Raw genomic sequence first — 20,862 nt, 5'->3', positions numbered from 1 at the left:
TATTCAATCAAACTTAAGTGTTCATTAGTGAATGAATGGATAAAGAAAATATGGCATATATACACAATAAAATACTATTCAGCCTTTAAAAAGGTAGAAATTGTGTCATTTGCAACAATATGGATGAACCTGGAGGACATTATGGTAAGTGAAGTAAGCCAAGCACAGAAACACAATGATCTCACTTATTTGTGTAATCTAAAACAACGAAACTCAAAGAAGTAGAGAGAAGAATGATGGGTACTAGAGGCCAGGGATGTGGGAATGGGGAGATTATAATCAAAAGATACAAAGCCTCAATTAGACAGAAGGAATATGTTTGACTTTTTTAAGATCTATTATACAACATGGTGAATACAGCTAATAATTAAGCACTGTACATTTCAATACTGTTGAGAGTAAATTTCAAATGTTTTCATCACAAAATATGTCAAATATTAGCTTTATTTACTCATCCCACATTATATTCAAAAATCATAACGCCACTTTGTGCCTCATAAGTGTATACAACTATAATTTGATATATAACAAAAAAAAAATTTAAAAAGGTAGTCTCCTAACAATCATTATGAGGATTATCCTAAAATGTCCTTTAGTAACTGTCATGGACTGAAAAGTATCCCAGGAAGAGACATGTCTACTCAGAACATGTGAATAAGAACTTACTTGGAACATGGGTCTTTGTAAACATAATTAAGGGGCTCCAGACACAATCATTGTAGATCAGGGTGGGCCCTACATTCAAAGACACTGTCCTCAAAAGGTAATGAAGAGAAAACAGAGGGAAAGGCTGTGTGAGCACAGAGGCAGAGACTGGAGTGAAGACTGCTGTCTGCAATACTTGGACAAGATTTGTCTATAAGCCAAAGAACTCCAAGAATTTCAGACAGCCACAAGATATTAGGAAACAGACATGGAACGGAGTCTTCCTTAGAGCCTCCAGAAGGAACCAACTCTGCTGACACTTTGATTTTAGATTTCTGGCCTCCAGACTGTGAGGAAAATTGTTGTAAGCAACCAAGTTTGTGGTCATTTGTTATGGCAGCCCTGGGAAGCTAATATAATATGTATTTCAGAAAGGAAATCCCTCTTTTAAAGGATTATAATCAACAAAATTTGTCTTTGGCCATCATACATTTCATATTAGGAATTAGTCAAAGAGCTTCATCATTTCTAGATTGTAAACAATAACCAACAATTTGATGCCTAGACAGACATATATGAGTCTCTACTTTATCATTTACTATTTATGTATTTCTATTTTGACTTAGAATTAAAATTATATTTACTGAAATGTTAAGCAACTTTTCAATCAAGAATATCACCTGACCATTTGTAAATATTTGCTAATACATTGTTATTAGGTTGGTGCAAAAGTAATTGTGGTTTTTGCCACTGAAAGTAATGGCAAAACCACAATTACTTTTGTACTAACCTAATATTTCTCTCTGAAGAGAATAAATTAGTTCCAGTAATATGAAGCATACCCAGTTTTAATAAACTTGTACATACAAAACATTCCCAAGCTTCTTGAGGGGCCAACATTATGAAAGCAATATGAGATATCTGAAAACAATTTTCCCATTATTCAGGCTTTTGAAGCAGGTCTTAAGCTTTCTCAGTTCTTTGCCACTTGATTTCTTACATATTTTTATATATATATATATATATATATATATATATATATATATATATACACACTAATGTAATTTGAGGACCACCACTGCACCTAAAAGAAATTCCATGATTTCTACCTATTCAGTTGTTCTTTGTAGAAATGGTCTAATTATTAAGTCCATTTTTACAGTTCAAAATATCACTGATATTACCACATAAACCTTTGAATGTCCTGACTGTTTGGCCACTGAAAAGTCTTGTTCAGAAAGAGGTAAAAAGTTATGAAATTAACAATTGCATAGCAACTCAGTTCACAAACGAGTCTGGATGTGGGAGGCAGAGGTATGTTAAGCCTATAAATGACATAAGGTAAAATGAAGTAACGAAATTCCAGCAGTTTCTGAGGAACTATAACAATGAACAAGCATATGAAAAACATTAAATTCCAAAAAACTGACTTTGATTTCAATGAGTCAGCTATACTCCAACCAGCAAATATATAGGCTGGAACTAACAAATATTTCACAATTTCGTATCTTTGAAAAACTCTTTTCCACACATAGAAAGTATAATGTCTATTGTCTGCTAGCAAGTATTTATGAGCATACGTGAATTTCCAAACTAAAAACACAGAGACTAAGGTAACCACAAAAAACAGAATTCTACGTTTCCAAACTAAGGAAAGAAATGTCTTAATTTTGCCAGGAGACAGGAGATGAGGAAAGGAAAAGAAGAGAGTGAATGAAAAAAAGTAGAATAGTTGAGGAAAATGAAGACAGGCTTCATGACTACTCCGATCGCCAATAACAATTCCACCATTAACTACTACAAAAGCACAAAACAGAAATCCCAGAAGGATGTAGGGCCAAGTCAGACGGAAAAGCACACTCAAGTTTTTAAAGGACATGGAATAAGCCAAAAGAAACTGAAGAATTTTTCTGAATGTTGCAAATGGTCCTTTAATAGGTGGAAGTCTGTCTTCCTTCTTTTGTAGCTCAGTTTTCCAAGCCTCAGTTAACTTTTGTGCAATGACATTTCCTGCACAGAAGACAGCCCAGATGATATTCGTTTGCCGAAACATGAAGCCACAAAATCCAAGGAAGGCTGAAGTTTTATGATTTCCATAAAGACACATCAAATACGCAAAAAGAGTAAAAAACATAGATCCTGCTTCTGTATAATAAAGGAAGTTAAAAAAATAAAGTGTTGGAAATACTGCTAGTGTTAATGTTGACAAGACTCTCTGGATACTTGAGGCAGCCTTGGAGGAAGAAAAAACACAGACAAAATTATTTTCATGATAAAAAATGCTATTTCTGTTTACCTAATGAAGAGATTTATTTAAAAACTACTCAACTACTCAAACCTTATTTAAATAAAATTAATATTAATCTTATCTCTGGCTTTGCAAAAACACAATATACATTTATAAGAATACTTTCTGGTACTTTCTATGTATACCTATCAGTTTGGAGAACATGTGTGTGCCAAAGCTTCTGTAGCTTAACACATTTTGAATCAGGCAATGATTAATTAAGGAGTTACTGAGTGCAAGATACCGACTAAGTTCTATGGGGACTATGGAGATAAACAGGACACAGTGCTGGCTCCATTTCCCTGAGCTTATGTTTTAGTGCCTTCAATAAGGATTCACTTAGCCATAATCACCACTTTCCTTTAAGGAAATCCTTCATAACTCTACACAAGGGAGAATGTAAACATGCATATGGTATTTTCACTACTATACCCAAACTTACTTTTTCAAGATGAAATTTTCATGATGAAATAACAGGTATTTTTCTGAAAAGTGAGCCAGTCTAAAGTTCTATATCCTCTTTTGGCCTTTCTGACATGCTATTTCAGAATTTGAAAGTGTTCTTATGTTCTTGAATTGTATACTCTACTTAATCAAAATCACCAAATCAGATCATGCCATTTCCTTGACTAAAATTAAAGTCTCTCCATTACATGCTTAAGTTCAAAGTCCTCTCGGTGACATATAAAGGCATTCATGACCTTTTTCTCTAGTATTACATCCCTCTACTTTCTAATCCTGTAATTCCAAGACCAATTCCCTACACCTCATTGTTCAATCAATGCCTTTCTTCCTTTGCTTATGCTGTTTGTCTCCTCAGGATTAATTCCCCACCCTACAGCCCTATCTGTTCATCAAGACTCAGCTCTGGTACCATCTTCTCTGTGTGGACTTACTGAATGCCACCTAGTCCCCTCCCTCCCAGAAAAGCAATAAGTGTTCCCCTGCTCCTTCTCTGTATCCTCATAGCATCTTATTTGTACCACTCTATCATAATTGGCACTACTAAAATCATCTCTTATGGTTAAAAATAATCATTAGAGTTAATATTTACTGAGCCCTTACTATGTATCTGGCACTATTTGAAGCATCTTCCATTTATTAAGTTTCTTTGTTCCTTTATAACAGTTCTAAAAGGCAGATTCTATTATTATTCTTATTTAATAGATGAAGATATGGAGCCACTAAGCGTTAACCTGCCCATGGTGGTAACAAAACTGCTAAGTGGCAGGGAGAGAATTCTAACCCAGGCAATCTACCTCCAGGGCCTGCACTGTTATCACATCAAAAGTCCTCAGGTAAAGGGTGTTTTCCCTAATGAATATATACGTTTTACAAGAAAAAGACTGCCTCATTTATCTCTGTTGTCCCAGTGCCTAGCACATGGAATAAGCTTAGTGAGTACTTATTGAACTGGTTTGACTCACTTAACAAATATTTACTTTAGATTTTACAAATAAGCTATTCAAGTGTTTAAATACAAATTTATTCTAAAATGGAGACAGAGGATTTATGTTTACCTTTACATAATATACAAAAATACAAAGTTACAAAGTGTTAAAGACATTTTTCACCAAATCTCATAAAACTAATTCATTGTAATTGTGGACCTGATTACACATAAACTTGTAATTAAGTATTTTGAAACATACCTTGTTTCTGGGTTGTACCTTGCGGAAAAGCAAATATAGTAAATAGAAGTTGCCAACACTGAAGAGAAGATTAACAAATCTGAGCATCCCAATGGAGCAGACAACATGTTCGGACCATCCAAAGATCCAAATGGCAGGTTTGACCACTCCAACTGACACCAGGTACAAGCCAGGTAATGTAGTAATCATGGGATCCCACTTTAAAATGAAAGGAAAAGAAGTAAAAGCAAGAGGTAATACGAACAAGACAGACACAAACATGTCAAGCCCACGTCTCATCTCCAGCAACAATCAGAAATTTTGAGAAGTTATTCTGACAAGATTAAGTAAGTCCTTGGCAAAACAGGATTCGTTTTTCTTATTTTTTGCCCCCGGACCAGCTTAGTGATTGTTCAGACAGCAGCAACCAACAGACAACAACAACTTAAAATCTATTTCTATTTTCCAAGAAATGTTCTTTAAAAAGTCTTTATTTTGGTAAATAAGCTGCAAATGCTCCAGTTTTTAAAAGCATGGAAACACTGGTTGGGACTCTAAGTTTAGGAAAACATTTGGTCCACAGGCTCCATGATGACAGCTAACATAAACGGAGACAGAAATTGTGCCAAACCCTCTGTATTAATGTTACAATATGCCTTATAGTAAAGATTACTGTCATTTTCCAGATAGGTAACCTGAATTTCTGAAACTCAGAACATCTCCAAGATCACAAAAGTAGTAAATCACAGCACCATGATTTAAGATCAGATCTTTCTCTAAAACAGACTTTATATTTCTAGGCAGTACCCTATATTGTGTCACCAGAAAAGCAGGCGATGTTTATTTTGATATTTATATGTACATACTTGCACAGTCAAATATATATTCAAAAATGATGTGACTGGACTGGTTGCCAGTTTATCCAGTTAACAGATAGTTCACTAAAAATACTCAGGGAAGGAATTTCTGATTATAAATGGTCACTTTTTGGTAGCTGAAGATCCCTCCAGTCCATACTATCCCACCCCTAAAATGCATAGTGAGGTGCTTGACAGGTGAGCTAAAGGTAAGTTTTCTGGTATTTCCAAGGAGCACCGCAATGCCTTTACTCCCGAGACAAGGAAAGACAAAGTGGGATAGACATCGTCAGCTGTCAACAGGAGCGCTCAGTTCCCCATTAAGTATTCTCCCAGATCATTCCTTCCTGGGAGACAGATCTACTGTTTATTTATTCATTTAATAAATATCTCACAGATTTCAGAGACAGGAACAAAATTCTATACCCAGTTTCTTTCATGTTCTGGGGCTGGTGGGGTGGAACCGGACGAGTTAAGTCTAAGGATGGGAGAAGGAGCTGGGGACGCTGGGACCTCTCAGGCCTCTCCTGGGGTGGGGACAGGTTGGAGACCCCACCTGGGAAAGGGAGAAATGGCCCTCACAGTAGCGTTGCGCCTGAGGCAGGTGGAAGATCTCATCCATGTAGGGCTCTCGCAGCGCCCGGCTGAAGGCGGAGAAGAGGAGGCAAGACACTAAAAAAGTACAGCTCAAGGCAGCCGAGAAATAGTAACCCTCTAGCTGCGCCATTCCTGCTCCCACAGCCGCTGCCGAAGAACCCACTCCTGGAAACTTCTGAGCCCGGAAACCCGAGCTGGAAACTTGGGCTCGAAATGGGCGCGCTAGACGGGACGAGCCAAACTGGGCCACATACCGGAAGGCAAAGGATGCTGGGAAAGCGCGGATCCGGAAAGATCGGGTTGCTGTTTCCCGGAGTGACGGGTTTAGATAACGGACCGGATGATTACCCTGTCAATCACATTGCCCGGGCGCACAGAGTGTTAAAACTTCCGGAAAGGGCGGGTCTCGGAATTTGCCTAAGGGGGTGCGTGACATGCTGCCTTGGAAAAAAAAAAAAAAAAGCCGATTCTCAGCTTGGATCTTTTTTCCTGCTCATTTCCATCACTTACCAGAAGGTGGCGACGTTTCCCCACGTCTCCAATTCCAAGCCCTAAAATTTACACATTTTTTCCCCCCGTTACTTCTGTTCTTTTTATTAAACCTTCAATTCCACGACTTTTCATTCCATCAACTTTGGAGTGTAGGAAGGGGGCGTTGGTTGTGATAGCAAAGACTGAGACTTTCAGATGAAAACTTGAAGAACCAGAGACCCGTCAATGCCGAATGAACTTAAGTGAGAGGAGTGTTTGTTCGTTTGTTTGTTTAGGTTAAAAGAGAACTCTTTCAAAATGTGGATGCCCTCACAGGATTTAGTTAAACTGACATTCCTAAGGCACTCTCATGGCCATATCTCAGTACCCTGTGGGATTTGGGGAAAAAAAAAAAAAAAAAAAAAATATATATATATATATATATACATATATATATATAAGAATTTGGGATGTTTTAGAATTCTCTGTGCCTGCAATATCTGTAAGGCAGTGTTCTGTTTTTCCTACTAAATCATAAGCGTGAACATCTTAGTGGGATTATACATCGTTTATGTTTGTAGTCCCCCAATGGCTTTCACACAGTAGGCACTTCAATTTGTGGACTTTTATAGGCTATATAGACATCATCAAATTCCTGTATTCTGGGATTAAGTGTTGGGGGCAGGAGATGAGGTAAATAATTTGAAGAATGCCAAAGATAAATTATGTATTGTAATTTTGTCTTGAGCATGGTTGGCCACGTTTTGCAGAAAAACTATCTCTCAGGTAACCTCAGTCACGTTGCCTTTGGCAGGAATATATCAGAATTGAGTCAGGATTTAAGGTTGCTAACCTCAGAGTTCTCAATTGAGCTCTTTTTCTGGGTCAAAACTAATTCAGTCTTTCTGAACTTAAGGAAGTTTCTTAAATTAAGCTGACTGCCTTTCCATTCTGTCTCTGCCTGTTTCCTCAATGATAAGAGGAGGTAGTGGTGAATGAGGGCTAGGATGGGAACATTTACATTACTGGAATAAAATCATGTCAGGATCCTACTCTGATGTGATGCTTTGCTTTGTTTTAACCATTATCTCCCATTTTATTATTGAGTCCATGCTGTACTTACTGTTGAAGTCACTTGTAACACATCTCCAGATGATTCGGTCTTCAAGAGGTTGATGTGATCTACAAGTAATTAGCCCCTGACCTGTTGACCTGCTAAATCGTGTTATATATACACTCTGTAGCTTACTGACCCACCCTAGAAAAGTGGGTAGTTTTTAAAGGGAGTATAATAAGACTAGACATTTATGCTATCCATTTTTCTTCATAACAATTGCCACCAATAGTTTATGTTAAACATTTGACTCCTATACATGCTGCAGACATCCCTTAATATAAAACGGAAAGTTTCAAGGAAATAATGGAGTTTTAGAATTGCTAGGGATCTTTGTTAATAATCTACTTGAATTCATTTTGTAAAAGAAGCTTTTTTTAAAAAAAAAATGAAGGATTTACTTAAAATTACATAAAAAATTTGTGTCACAATCAAGTGTAGGAATTAGAACATCAGACCAAGAGTAATACAATAACTTCATAGCCTTATAGTTTAAAATAATCTACAATGCATACTGTACTGAATGTTTCACTGGTCCCAATAACTTTACATTTACATTCCACTCTCCTCTGTTTCCATACACCAAGTTGAAATATGAGTTTCATCTTTTTTAAAAAAAGTTGATCTTACAGACTAATTACATGAAAATTTGCTGGGGGATCATTGTGAAAAACTAGATTCTAGAGTGCCATCTCAAATCACTGAATAATAATCTTCATATTTGGAAACCATTGATGTAAAACATAATACCTAAGAATTCTAAGAAGCTCCATGGGCCCAGTAGAGTTCTTCGTAGCGTACTTCACTCATTTGTTAGTGAATTACCTTTACTATCGGCAAATCAATGAAGTTGTTGTCGCTTTTCTACTCTTAGATTACGACATCTTTGATAATTTTGAAATGCTTTCCAAAGCTCTGCTCCTAAATCAAGACCTATTAAAATAGCTACCTCTGCGGTTTTAATGAAATAGATTACATTTTATTAGACTTATCATTTAAAACTAGCTCAGCATTAATTTCAACTTATATTTTCCATTCAGAATTCCAAATCCCATTTTCCGTAGATATTTATTTTGTGAAAAAGAGTCATTAGGATGAGCAATCCCATTATCATTGAACATCAACTATTTATTTGTGCTACTTGAATTATGATAAGTTATGGCAGAAAAATGGGCAATTTCTGTTGGGGTTCTAAGGATAGGTGGTTTTAGCAAGAAATAAATCTTTTTTGGTTTATAAGCCATTAAGATTTTGACTTCATTTCTCCTGTATAACCTAACTTACTTTGATCAATTAAGACATTCTTAATTTGATGAACTCACATAACATTGCATATACTTAACTGTTTGAAACAGCCGTATCTGAACAGTGAATTTCCCCAAAGACCGTAACTGTAATAACTTTGAAGTATTAGTCCACAAAACATGCTGCCTCTTATTGCACCCCTTTTCACTTGTAGCTGAATGAAAACACTGGCCACTTGCTAATCATAGTGATGGTTTACTCATTTCTAGGTGACAATTCGTTCGTTCTAGCTACAGCAGAGTACTGCACCCTAGGCCAAAATCACAGATGATAACCTCTAAAATGCAACTCTACCCTTGAGGTCAATCTTAACATATCAATCTAAAATCTAAATTTTAAAATTAATGAATCAATTAAAAAAATACACACAGTTTAGTACAAAAGCATTAGCAAGTATTTTAGCTCTACTGAAAATGTCTTGAAGACATTGTGTAGGGGGCTGGTTAAACGTAAGTAACACACACACAGAGAGACTCTTCTAAAAGACAATAATATTTATTTGGGATTGAGCATTAGAGTAAGAATACAATGAACATAGGGAGGTAAAAGAAGACAAGGGATTTTAAAAGAGAAATGAAGAAGGTTACTAGACAATTATCCTTGGTTATAAGGACTGGTAACAAGGGCGGCACCAGTTTGAGGTTGCACAGGCAGTTGCTGGGCAAATGTCCTCGCAGAAGTAATTTTTTGTGAGATTATGGCGGCCTTTGTGCAAAGTTGTGATTTGTGCAGTCTTTTGTTGTAGTTCTTGTTATCAGGCATACATGCATATAAACCCTCCCTTTCTGATCTTCCTTAGCTCCATTTTTCAGGGTTTTTATGCAAGTGGCCCCATTTTGATTCTGATAGCTTTCATAGAACAAATCTTTCTGATTTGTGACAGACTTTCCAGTTTTACCCTTGAAAGCCTCAGGCCAGGTAAATTCTGTAGTCTCAGACAAAGAGAGATGGTTGGTGATATGGTTTGGCTGTGCCCCAACCCAAAATCTCACCTTGAATTATAATCCCCATAATCTCCATGATCCCCATGTATCAACGGAGAGACCAGAGGGAGGTAATTGAATCCTTGGGGCAGTTTCCCCCATGCTGTTCTCATGATAGTGAGTGAGTTCTCATCTGATGATATTACAAGTGTTTAATAGTTCCTCCTGCATTCATTCTCCTTCCTGCCATCTTGTAAAGAAGGTGCCTTGCTTCTCTTCACCTTCAGCCATGATTGTAAGTTTCCTAGGCCTCCCCAGCCATGCTGAACTGTGAGTCAGTTAAACCTCTTTCCTTTATTAATTACCTAGTCTCCAGCAGTTCTTTATAGCAGTGTGGAAGAGGACTAATACACTTGGTCATTTAGAAAGATATACCATACAACCCAAAGCAAAATTTCCTAAATATTTTTTATAACAGTAGTTCTTAAAGTGTGGCCCCTGTACCACAGCATTAGCATCACCTGGGAACCTGTTAGAAGTGCACATAATTAAGTCTTGCCTTAGACCTACTGAAAAAAAATTCTGATAGCAGAGGGAGCCAAGTAATATGTGTTTTAACATTCATTTTGTAATCAGTTATGATTTCCTTAGATTCCCAGGTGGACCTGATGGACATGAAAGTTTGAGAATACTGCTGTCCTCTACATTTCCCTTGCTTTTCTAATCACTCATGCTGCTTTGTCCCCTGGCTTTTCCGATTCTTCATCTCCAGGCTTCACCCTACCAAGAAACAAAGTTCATTGCCAATGAACATATGTTCCTCCTCAGCAGCTGAAGAGGAGCTTAAATACTTACAATTCAATGATTTTTAGTTACATATATTTATATTCAGATGGATGTCTTCTCTTTCAAAAAACTGCGTGAAGGGGAACTGTGTTTTTTGCTAAAATAAGGAGCTGAAACACCATAGTCCTACAGCCATTGCTGCCAGTTCGGTAAGAAACATTCCAGGGAAAGAAACTTCATGAATTCCTTTTCCTTTAAACTACATAAAATTTAAGAGAATCATAAATTGATTATTAAATGAATTGGGCTACAATACCGATGAAATTACAGTACTATTAAATCAACCAAAGTAAAAAGTTAGAAGAAAAGACATTGAATTAAGAGACACAGTACTATGATCTTACTAATTTTAAAATTTCATACGTTAGAGTGAGATTTATGATACAATTGTTATTACTGAAAAGAGAGTGTATGTGAAATATCGAGGAGGGTTTCTGGTTAATTCCCTTTTGGCTTTAGAAGCAGAGTAAAACAAGTGGGCATCCTTAGGCTGGGCATTAGGTACCCTGCACTGGCGAAACGTTTGGCTACATTCAAAATACTACTCTTTCAATATGTGCATGTTCTCAATTTAGTGAGAATGGAGATCACCTGACTTTTCATTCATTAAATTTAAATACAAAAACCCTCATAGAGATTTTCTTTTCACCAGACAAAGCAGAAACATTGAATCGGTAGTTTCTGATCTCCTGTAGTTCCTGTTCTTTCTAAATTTACTTTCGTTTTTGCTTCGTTTTGGGTTGGTTTTCTGAATGAGGAAACAAACTATATTAAATGATTTACATTTATTTACTATAATAAAATGAAACATTACACTGTTTTTTACTGCCTCCAAATGTTAGTTTCCATAACTGCCAAATTTCAATGACCGCAAAAATGTGTGAGAAAGGTCTCTGCATTTAAAAATGTGCTTTTTATAAAAACCTGTTTCCACTAGAGGGTGCTGACAACTTCAACAGAATCAGGACCAATTTGTTACTTTTGCTACCAGTTAGGTTTTAGTTTGTTTACTGATTCCAGTTGTGTTTTAGTTTATGTTTACTGATCGTAGTCATGCTTACTGATCAGCACTCAAATATCTGCCCAATGAGACTGCCACTCAAGATGGCTATGTTTGTAATTTTTTAAAGTTCATTATTTACAATATTAATAATTCATTACTGCTATTTTTGACAAAATGTCTTACAATAGTCATGTCATCATGCAAAAAAATATAGGGAGCAGGTGAGAAAACAGACTCTGATGGAGACACAGGCACACATGGGGTGATTGGCTGCCTCTGTGGAATGAACAACACACTGCACAGTTTTCTGGGCCCTTCAGTCGTGTAAAGAAAAAGTCTTAGTTCTCTGAGGAAGGTGAGATCCTTCCACCCCAGGAAGCAGCCAAGGATCCTGGAGGACAGAGAGAAGTAAAAATCTTTTGCCCTCAATGGAGTGACAGGAAGGTCTTCAGGCCTCCATCCCTCAGTAATTCAAAGCAGAGGTATGGTGCTCCTAGTGGAGAGGCAGTGAACACTCCCTGGCTCTAAAACTGTCCCACATGCAAGGCACAGTTTGACTACTATAGTGGGGAAGAACTGGAACAACTTGAAAGCCCTCCATTCCCCCACTCAGGTAGGGCCTCAAGCAGGATGTATCTACCACTACAGATGGGCCAGGAGCACTGAACCTACCTACTCACCTCCCACTATGAACCTGGCTGGCACTGAGTGACAAGAAGTCAACTGCTATGTTGGGAGATGGCAGAACATTGTATATGAGTGGGGATGCAATTACATTATATCCTCGTACTTCATACTATGAGGTCGTTTGAATCCAAAACTGTGAAACCCCTGAAAGACAACCTAGGCAGTAAAATCCTGGACATGGGAATGGACAAAGACTCCATGACAAAGACACCAAAAGCAATTGCAACTAAAGCAAAAATTGACAAGTGGGATCAAATTAAACTTAAGAGCTTCTTCACAGCCAAAGAAACTATCAAGAGAGTAAACACACAGCCTACAGAATGTGAGAAAATATTTACAAACTATGCATCTGACAAAGCTCTACTATTCAACATCTGTGAGGAACTTAAACAAATTGACAAAGCATGGGGAGAAAATCCCTCTGAGGTGCAGACTTGCAAAGAGTATTGAAAGTTGAGGATGGAGCAGGAATACTGAGAGGTAGACTTTTATCTTTCAGGGCTCAGCACTTAACACAAGATAAAAACAGATCTCCACTAGAATTTGAAGTCTGTGTGTGTGTGTGTGTGTGTGTGTGTCTTGATTATATTACCTAAGCACACATTTTGTACAGTATATACTTAGGATTGTAATGAGTGTCTCATAAATCTGTGCATTTTCTAGTTTAAATATCAACAATAGGTCTTCCAACATGATTGTACTAACTTATACTTCAAGCAGTATATGAGCGTTTTTCTTCTTTCTTATCTTTGTCAGCACCTAGTATTGTTAGTTTTTTATGTTACCCATTCTGGTGCATATGTTATGGCATCTCATTGTAGTTTTAATTCGTATTTAATGACTAATGAAGATAAGCATGTCCTCATATGCTTATTGGTCATTTGAATATTCTCATTTATAAAGTTTTTATTCAAATCAATTGTCCAGTTTTCTGTCAAGTTGTTTGTGTTTTATTTTTTGATTTATAGAAGTTATTATATTCTCGATATAAGCATTTTGTTTGGATGTTTCGAAAATGTCTTCTCTTACTACTCTCTGTGACTTTTTTTGTTTTTTAAAAACGACTAAACTTAGCCATTCAGATTCATCAGCCCTTTCCTTTATGTTCTACTTACGAAGTTTCTATACTTCATAGAACTTTTCTGAAGTCAGGAAAATACTATCCTATAGTATTTTATATAATTTCTATTGCTTACTTTTCATGTGTAGATCTATAATTCACTGCCATGAGATTCTAGTGTATTGGGTGAAGTATGGTCTAGTTATTTTTTTCATAAACAATCATCTTAGCAATATCTATTAAAGACCAATTTATGGCCGGGCGCGGTGGCTCACACCTGTAATCCCAGCACTTTGAGAGGCCGAGGCGAGTGGATCATGAGGTTGGGAGATCGAGACTATCGTGGCTAACACGGTGAAACCCTGTCTCTACTAAAAATACAAAAAATTAGCTGGGAGTGGTGGCAGGCACCTGTAGTCCCAGCTACTTGGGAGGTTGAAGCAGGAGAATGGCGAACCTGGGAGGTGGAGCTTGCAGTGAGCCGAGATTGCACTACTGCACTCCAGCCTGGGCTACAGAACAAAACTCCATCTCAAAAAAAAATTTAAAAAATCGATTTATCACCACTGCTCTAAAGTGCCACTTACAGCAAATCAAGAAATCAAGAGTTAATATTTGTATGAGTCTGTTCCTAAACCTTCTATTTCTTTGCTATATTTGCCTGTCATAGTTATGATATTGAACTGTTTTACTGTATATTTAAAATAGAGCATGAAAACTGGTAAAGCATGTCTTTTCACTATTTTCTTCTTCTTTAAGTGTATCCTGGATATTCTTGGCCTATTGCATATCCATTTATATTTTATTAATTCCCACAAAAATGCTAGTTGCTATGTTAGTACTGTAGTGAATCCATAGAAAAATTTGGAAGGAGAATTGAAATGTTTACCATAAAATGTATTACAGTTCCTCTTTGTGTTTTGGCTATTGATTATTTGTCAGTCATCTTTTCTTAGTTCAGAATATCAGTAAGCGTCTTGTATTTAAATGATCAGTATACATTTTTTAAAAATCTGATACACTGGGAGGAGATGGCAGAACATTGTATATGAGTGGGGATGCAATTACATTATATCCTCGTACTTCATACTATGAGGTCGTTTGAATCCAAAACTGTGAAACCCCTGAAAGACAACCTAGGCAGTAAAATCCTGGACATGGGAATGGACAAAGACTCCATGACAAAGACACCAAAAGCAATTGCAACTAAAGCAAAAATTGACAAGTGGGATCAAATTAAACTTAAGAGCTTCTTCACAGCCAAAGAAACTATCAAGAGAGTAAACACACAGCCTACAGAATGTGAGAAAATATTTACAAACTATGCATCTGACAAAGCTCTACTATTCAACATCTGTGAGGAACTTAAACAAATTGACAAGAGAAAAACAACCCTATTAAAAAGTGAACGAAGGACATGAACAGGTACTTTTCAAAAGAAGACATACATGTGGCCAAGAATTATATAAAAAAATCTCAACATCCCTAATCATTAGAGAAATGTAAATCAAAACCACATCCATCTCACGCTAGTAAGAATGACTATTATTAAAAAGTAAAAAAATAACAGTTGCTGGTGAGGTTGTGGAGAAAATGGAACACTTACATGCTGTTGGTGAGAGTGTAAATTAGTTCACTATTGTGGAAAGCAGTATGGTGATTCCTCAAAGATCTAAAAGCAGAGCTACCATTTGACCCAGCAATCCCATTACTGGGTATATATCAGAGGAACACAAATTATTCTACCATAAAGACACGTGCACACATATATTCATTGTAGCACTATTCACAATATCAAAGACATGGAATCAACCTGAAGGCTCATCAATGACATAGTGGATAAAGAAAATATGGTACATATATACCATGGAATACTATGCAGCCACAAAAAGAACAATATCATGGGAACATGGATGAAGCTTGAGGCTGTTATCTTAGCAAACTAATGCAGGAAGAGAAAACCAAATACTGCATGTTCTCACTTATAAGTGGGAGCCAAATTATAAGAACTTACGAACACAAAGGAAAAAACAACAGACACTTGTGTCTACTTGATGGGGGAGGATTTGAGGAGGGATAGGAGCAGAAAAGATGACTATTGGGTATTGGGCTTAATACCTGAGTGATGAATAATAACTACAGTGACATCTCATTATAGTTTTAATTTGTATTTATCTAATGATGAATGAAAATAAGCATGTTTTCCCATGTTTATTGGTCATTTTAATATTCTCATTTATAAAACTTTAATTCAAGTCAATTGTCCACTTTTTCATTAAGAAATCCCTGTGACAACCAATCCCCATGACATGTACTTACCTATGTAACAAACCTTCACATGTACTCCCAAATGTAAAATAAACGTTAAAATAATGATAAATACAATAAGAAAAAGTCAAGAAATGACAACATATGCTTGTTATTTCAATTTACGAGGGTAACTGTCAAATTATTGAAAATAGTTAAATATTGGGAAAACAAATCAAAGTTTGGCAAAGACAGTGACCCTTATTTAGAACAATTATAAGCTTATTGCACTTATTTTACCTTTGGAAGAAACACAGATGTTCATTTAAAGGTGTGTTTTGTGGATGGGTGCCTGTTCGGATCCCTGTTTTACTATTTTTGAACATAAATACAGAAATTAAGAATACGCTTTTAGAAATTTTTATAGCAGTATGGCAGAGTAATTTTATTTTTGTAGAATTAATACTAAAAATGAGCTCATATTTTATGTCTGTTTTTTCTTTCACTTTTCTAACAATTCATTTTTGTTATATTTCATAGAATTATTAGTCCATGATAGGTTGGAAATTTAGAATAAAACTAGTTATTTACCCTGTGTAGTTTGAGAAATGTTCCATTACCTTATGACAAATGAAAATTTAACTTACAAAATAAAATAAAATAAACCACTTTGTACTATGTCCAGAAGATGTGTAAGGTGGTATTTTTGACCTGGTAACTTAAAATTTAATGTAATAGATATTTAGCATAGTGTTTTTATTTGGCCCACATCATTTAGTAGAATGCTCAACACTCAACCTAAACTTAGCCCTTTCTTTCATTTTTGAGAATTCAGTGCTCTGTGAGTGCCAAGAGGGTTATTTATGAAGCTAGCATAAACTAATTTGGCTTTTTGCTATGTGCCAGAACTTTTAATTTTTTTCATGATTATGGGTATTCTCCATTGGTAGAGCACTCTACTTTTCCACCTCTGCAAACACATTATCAGATAGCTCATTACAGTGAAAACAAATCTTAGCCAAATGCCTCAGAAAAATTGACATATATTAGTTATAATGAGGCAGAAGCAGCCAATACATCAGTTTGCAGGTTGGAGTTCCTTCTGTCTGCTCTCTGGTATCCTGGCCAACACTTTTATGTATGTCTCATTTCTAAACAGATGTGATGATAGTCTTACACTACACATGGCAAACCTTGTAGTCAGCCCTTGAACTGGGATTTTTTTATTTCTCTCTCTCTCTCTCTCTCTTTTTTTTTTTTTTTTGAAGTTGAGAGAAATTAAATCAATACTTTTGGCTTACTATTGCTATGAATCTTATTATGCCATTCCCAACTATTTCCTTAACTTAAACAGCAGTAATACTGGCAATCAAAAACTTGTTTCATAAAACTTATATTAATTACTACAACTTAAGACGTCTATACAGATTTGTATTCAACTTACCTGTTCATAAACTTCTTATTTCTCAATCTGATAAAAAAAATAACAGCTTTACTGAAAATATTACATACTTTCATGAATGGAAAATAAGTAATTATCACAAATGCATTTGGGTCAAATGCTTGTGCAGTTTGTAATCACCTTATGTTCAATGCCACCACCTAGGCAAAAAGCTGCATATATAAGAATTTCTGTGGAAGGCTATTTATTTTTTAACTTGATTATTCATAACACTGCTATTAATTATCTTTCACTGTATAATATTAATATATAATTATATTAATATATTTCAAATAATATATTTTAATATACAATTAATAAGTAATATTCTTTGCAGAACATTACTACCTCAAACAGTAGAAATCAACTGTGTATTACATTTAAGCAGAAATGTTAAAAGTCACTGAACAATTAACTCCTGCACTATTTCCTCTGCCATAAGAATGTCAGGTACTAAATAGGGACTGTATCTCTAGCCTTTGTTCTGAGATGGAAATTCATGGAGTCATAGCAGCCAACCCACAGGTGCCTACGGTACTATGAATGAGAAATATATGTTTGATGTTATTGCTACTGTAAAGCCACTTAATATAGTGCATTTATTATGTTGCTAACATTATTTGTCTTGTAGATACTTGATAGCAAGTAACATACTCGGTACTTAACACCGTATCAAACATTCAGTAGTCCTTAATAACTACTGAACTATTCTTTACTCATTGATAACACTTGAATAAATGAAAGAACTGAAAGCTATCCTAGGATATAATGTCACCTAAGTTTGGGAAGAAGAAAAGTAGTTAACGTCATTGAGGACTACTTGAGGAGATGGGAATAGATTGGGTCCTAGGAAACTAGGAACATCGTGAAGCCATTTGCCCAACTCTGTGCATTGTCATTTGCCTAAGAATCTGTAATTAATTTAGTCTAGAAAACAGTTTGGTAGAGCTTGAGTAATGAGTCTTTTGCTTGACATACTCCTAGTAAATATTTAATAAATATCTGTTGATCATAATGCCATTTAAAATAACATATCATAAAAATATATCCTGGCTTATAAAAATAAAGAAATAAATCAGAACCTAGGGATACTTCATCAAAGATTATATCATTTCTTTGATTAGCAAGTGAGTAATGTGAAAATTCCATGTTATTAAATCAAGGTCACAACAACACAAATTTACTTGGTTCATTTATTTAAAGAATACATTTTAGTTTTATTTATGATGTTTTTAAGTATGCTCACAAATGTATTGCCTTATTTGGAAAATATAATTAAATCTCTTCTTGGGGAGATCTTAATATTATTAATGTTTAAGGATAAATCTGAAACAGACTCATGAAAATGACAACATTAATAGCATAGATATTAATACCTGCTTTTCTCTTTTAGCAACTTCAATTCACCATGTATTTGAATGAATCCAGAAGTTTACATCCAGAAGAGTTAAAGTGGTTATAAAATCAGTATCTTTGGAACTGCTACCATTTATGTTTTTCAAGATTGCAGGCAGGTACCATTTCAATTATTTGACACATGGAATTTTGGAAGAATAGTAAACTGTAGCACATCTTTTATTTGGGTCTTAGAAAATTTTTCTGGATTCTACAATTGTTTGAAGGCCAAAGAACTTGTCAGTACAAACTGTACTAATTACTATTAGTATAAGAAGGCTCTGTGACTACATTTTGGTCCTTTATACGATCTCCTGAATTTTATATTGACCTGCTAGTGAAGAATATTCTGATACATTGCAATATTGACTTACTAAGAGATTACTACAAATATAAAAGAGAGACCAAACTTTGTTTACTTTATTGCTATCAGAAGTCAATTTATAGCATTAAAGAAAAAAACTCCATGTGAATCTTTGTTATTGACACATAGTCATTCAATAAAATAGGTGATTGATATATTAACTATAGAAGATTTAAACATTTAAAATTTAAAACTTTGTCTGACAAATTTCTGAGAAAATTGATATACCTGAAAAAACACTCATAAACCAGATACTTTATCCCTAGTGTTAGAGAAAACTTCACAAAGATGCTCAGGTTTAAAATTTAAGATAATATAATTTAGTTAGGTGTCAGAAAAAAAGAGATGTGGGTAGGAGGGGGGAGCATTCCATCTAGAGATATCAGCACAATAAAGAGTAAAAAGGTATGAAAATGTGAAAGATTTGAAGAAGTGCATTCAAATTTATTTTCAGAAGAAAATTAAAAAGTGGAGAAATAGTTTTTAAATCCCCATAGCAGCCAGTCATCTGCTCCAAATATATCACTTTGTTCAAGGACATCAATATTACTCCAGGTTCCAAGATAAGTGAAAAGCATACTAGCTCTTTAAGAGTCACTGTTTTTCAAGAATATTTATCTATTACATATTTTATGGTCCATAGTCATGCCCGTTAATCCCCTCTTTCAAGGTAATTCACATTAAACTAGGTAGCAAAAATGAATGTGGTTAGGTGAAATATTTTTATACACTCTTTTACAAGTACTTGTAGCCTGAATAAGAAAAACCGAATCTTTCCAAAGATGAGGACTGAGACTACTTCTAAATCAACACTTTATTCTGGTTTTGAAAATAAAACTGTGCTAATGGAAAGCATTGTTTTCCAGCATGAATTAAGTTATTGTGGTCTATATTTCCTGATGGAGAGAGTAGGTTCCTGGCAAAATTATGTTACATTTGCATTTTGATAGCATACAGTTTTAGGCTGTTCCCTTCAAATTCAGAGAAATACAAATATATTATATTAGAATATTCTCAAGAGAAATATAAATATTCCATTATATTTTACCAGGCACACTAATGGGACTTCCAATACAATCTATAATTTTTGTAAATCAAACAGCCAAGTAATGAAATATGTTATTTTCCAGAAAGTAGGATACATACATCTATTTCATCATTGATAAGCTTATTTCATTTCTCTAGCATGTAAATCATTAATCTCTTAGAGTTGTGTTCATTATAAGAGGATTTTTAAATACCAACATGTGAAGCTTATATAAGATGAAGGTAAAATATTTAGATTGCCATCAATATAGTCTTAAGATTAAAAGGTTTAATAAACAAACATGGATTTACAACACAAACAGCATGGGGATAATTTTTCAAATTACATAATGATTTCATTGTTTGAAAACAAAACAAGAACTACAACACCAAAAAGAGTAAGGGTTCCTTTCCAGAGCAAATGCCCTGGTTTAGTAAAAGAAAGATTTCATTGTTAAAATTAGAATTTGTATATAAATTTGCAGAAACATATATATTCTCTACAGTGAAGTTAGTAGATATGTAAAGACATTAATTAGTACCAATAATGACATGTATATTGTACCTTTGATGTTGTCTTAGTTTCCATACAATCCGTTATTTTGACAGTGTTCATTTAGCATGATTAATAAATCCAAATAATTTAACCTAATAATTGATGGTCATTTTTCATAGAACAACAATAATTAAAATTTGATTTGTTTACTTATGATAAACATGGTGAAATAATTAGTTATGTGAAGAGCATTTATTTTTAATTTATTTTAAATTATTTAAACTATTTAAATGATACATGAATTAAATTCATGTATCTTTTGATAAACAAAAGATCTACACATTTTATCTCTATTCCTAGTACGTTTATTCCATCACAGAACTTCTTAGTTTGAAAACATAATTTATATACACAGTTTGCCTTTTAAACTGGAAATTCAATCTTTCAACAAGTGTGTATTAAGCCCT

At 34.9% G+C, this 20,862-nt stretch overlaps 1 protein-coding gene across 1 annotated transcript; it reads right to left on the bottom strand.

The window, feature by feature from the left end:
- Positions 1–1,648: 1,648 nt before the first annotated feature.
- On the bottom strand, positions 1,649–6,288 carry ALG10 (ALG10 alpha-1,2-glucosyltransferase). The gene is made up of 3 exons (XM_007968138.3): positions 5,977–6,288; positions 4,585–4,782; positions 1,649–2,878 (listed from the first exon to the last, which is right to left on the bottom strand). The coding sequence occupies exons 1-3, from the start codon at positions 6,145–6,147 to the stop codon at positions 1,826–1,828; spliced, it is 1,422 nt and encodes a 473-aa protein (XP_007966329.1). The 5' UTR covers positions 6,148–6,288; the 3' UTR covers positions 1,649–1,825.
- Positions 6,289–20,862: the final 14,574 nt, after the last annotated feature.

This window comes from Chlorocebus sabaeus, chromosome 11 (genome assembly GCF_047675955.1).
Source record: "Chlorocebus sabaeus isolate Y175 chromosome 11, mChlSab1.0.hap1, whole genome shotgun sequence".
NCBI classification, from domain to species: domain Eukaryota; kingdom Metazoa; phylum Chordata; class Mammalia; order Primates; family Cercopithecidae; genus Chlorocebus; species Chlorocebus sabaeus.
Note: the sequence above shows the minus strand (reverse complement) of the source record. Positions and strands in the feature narration are given on the sequence as shown.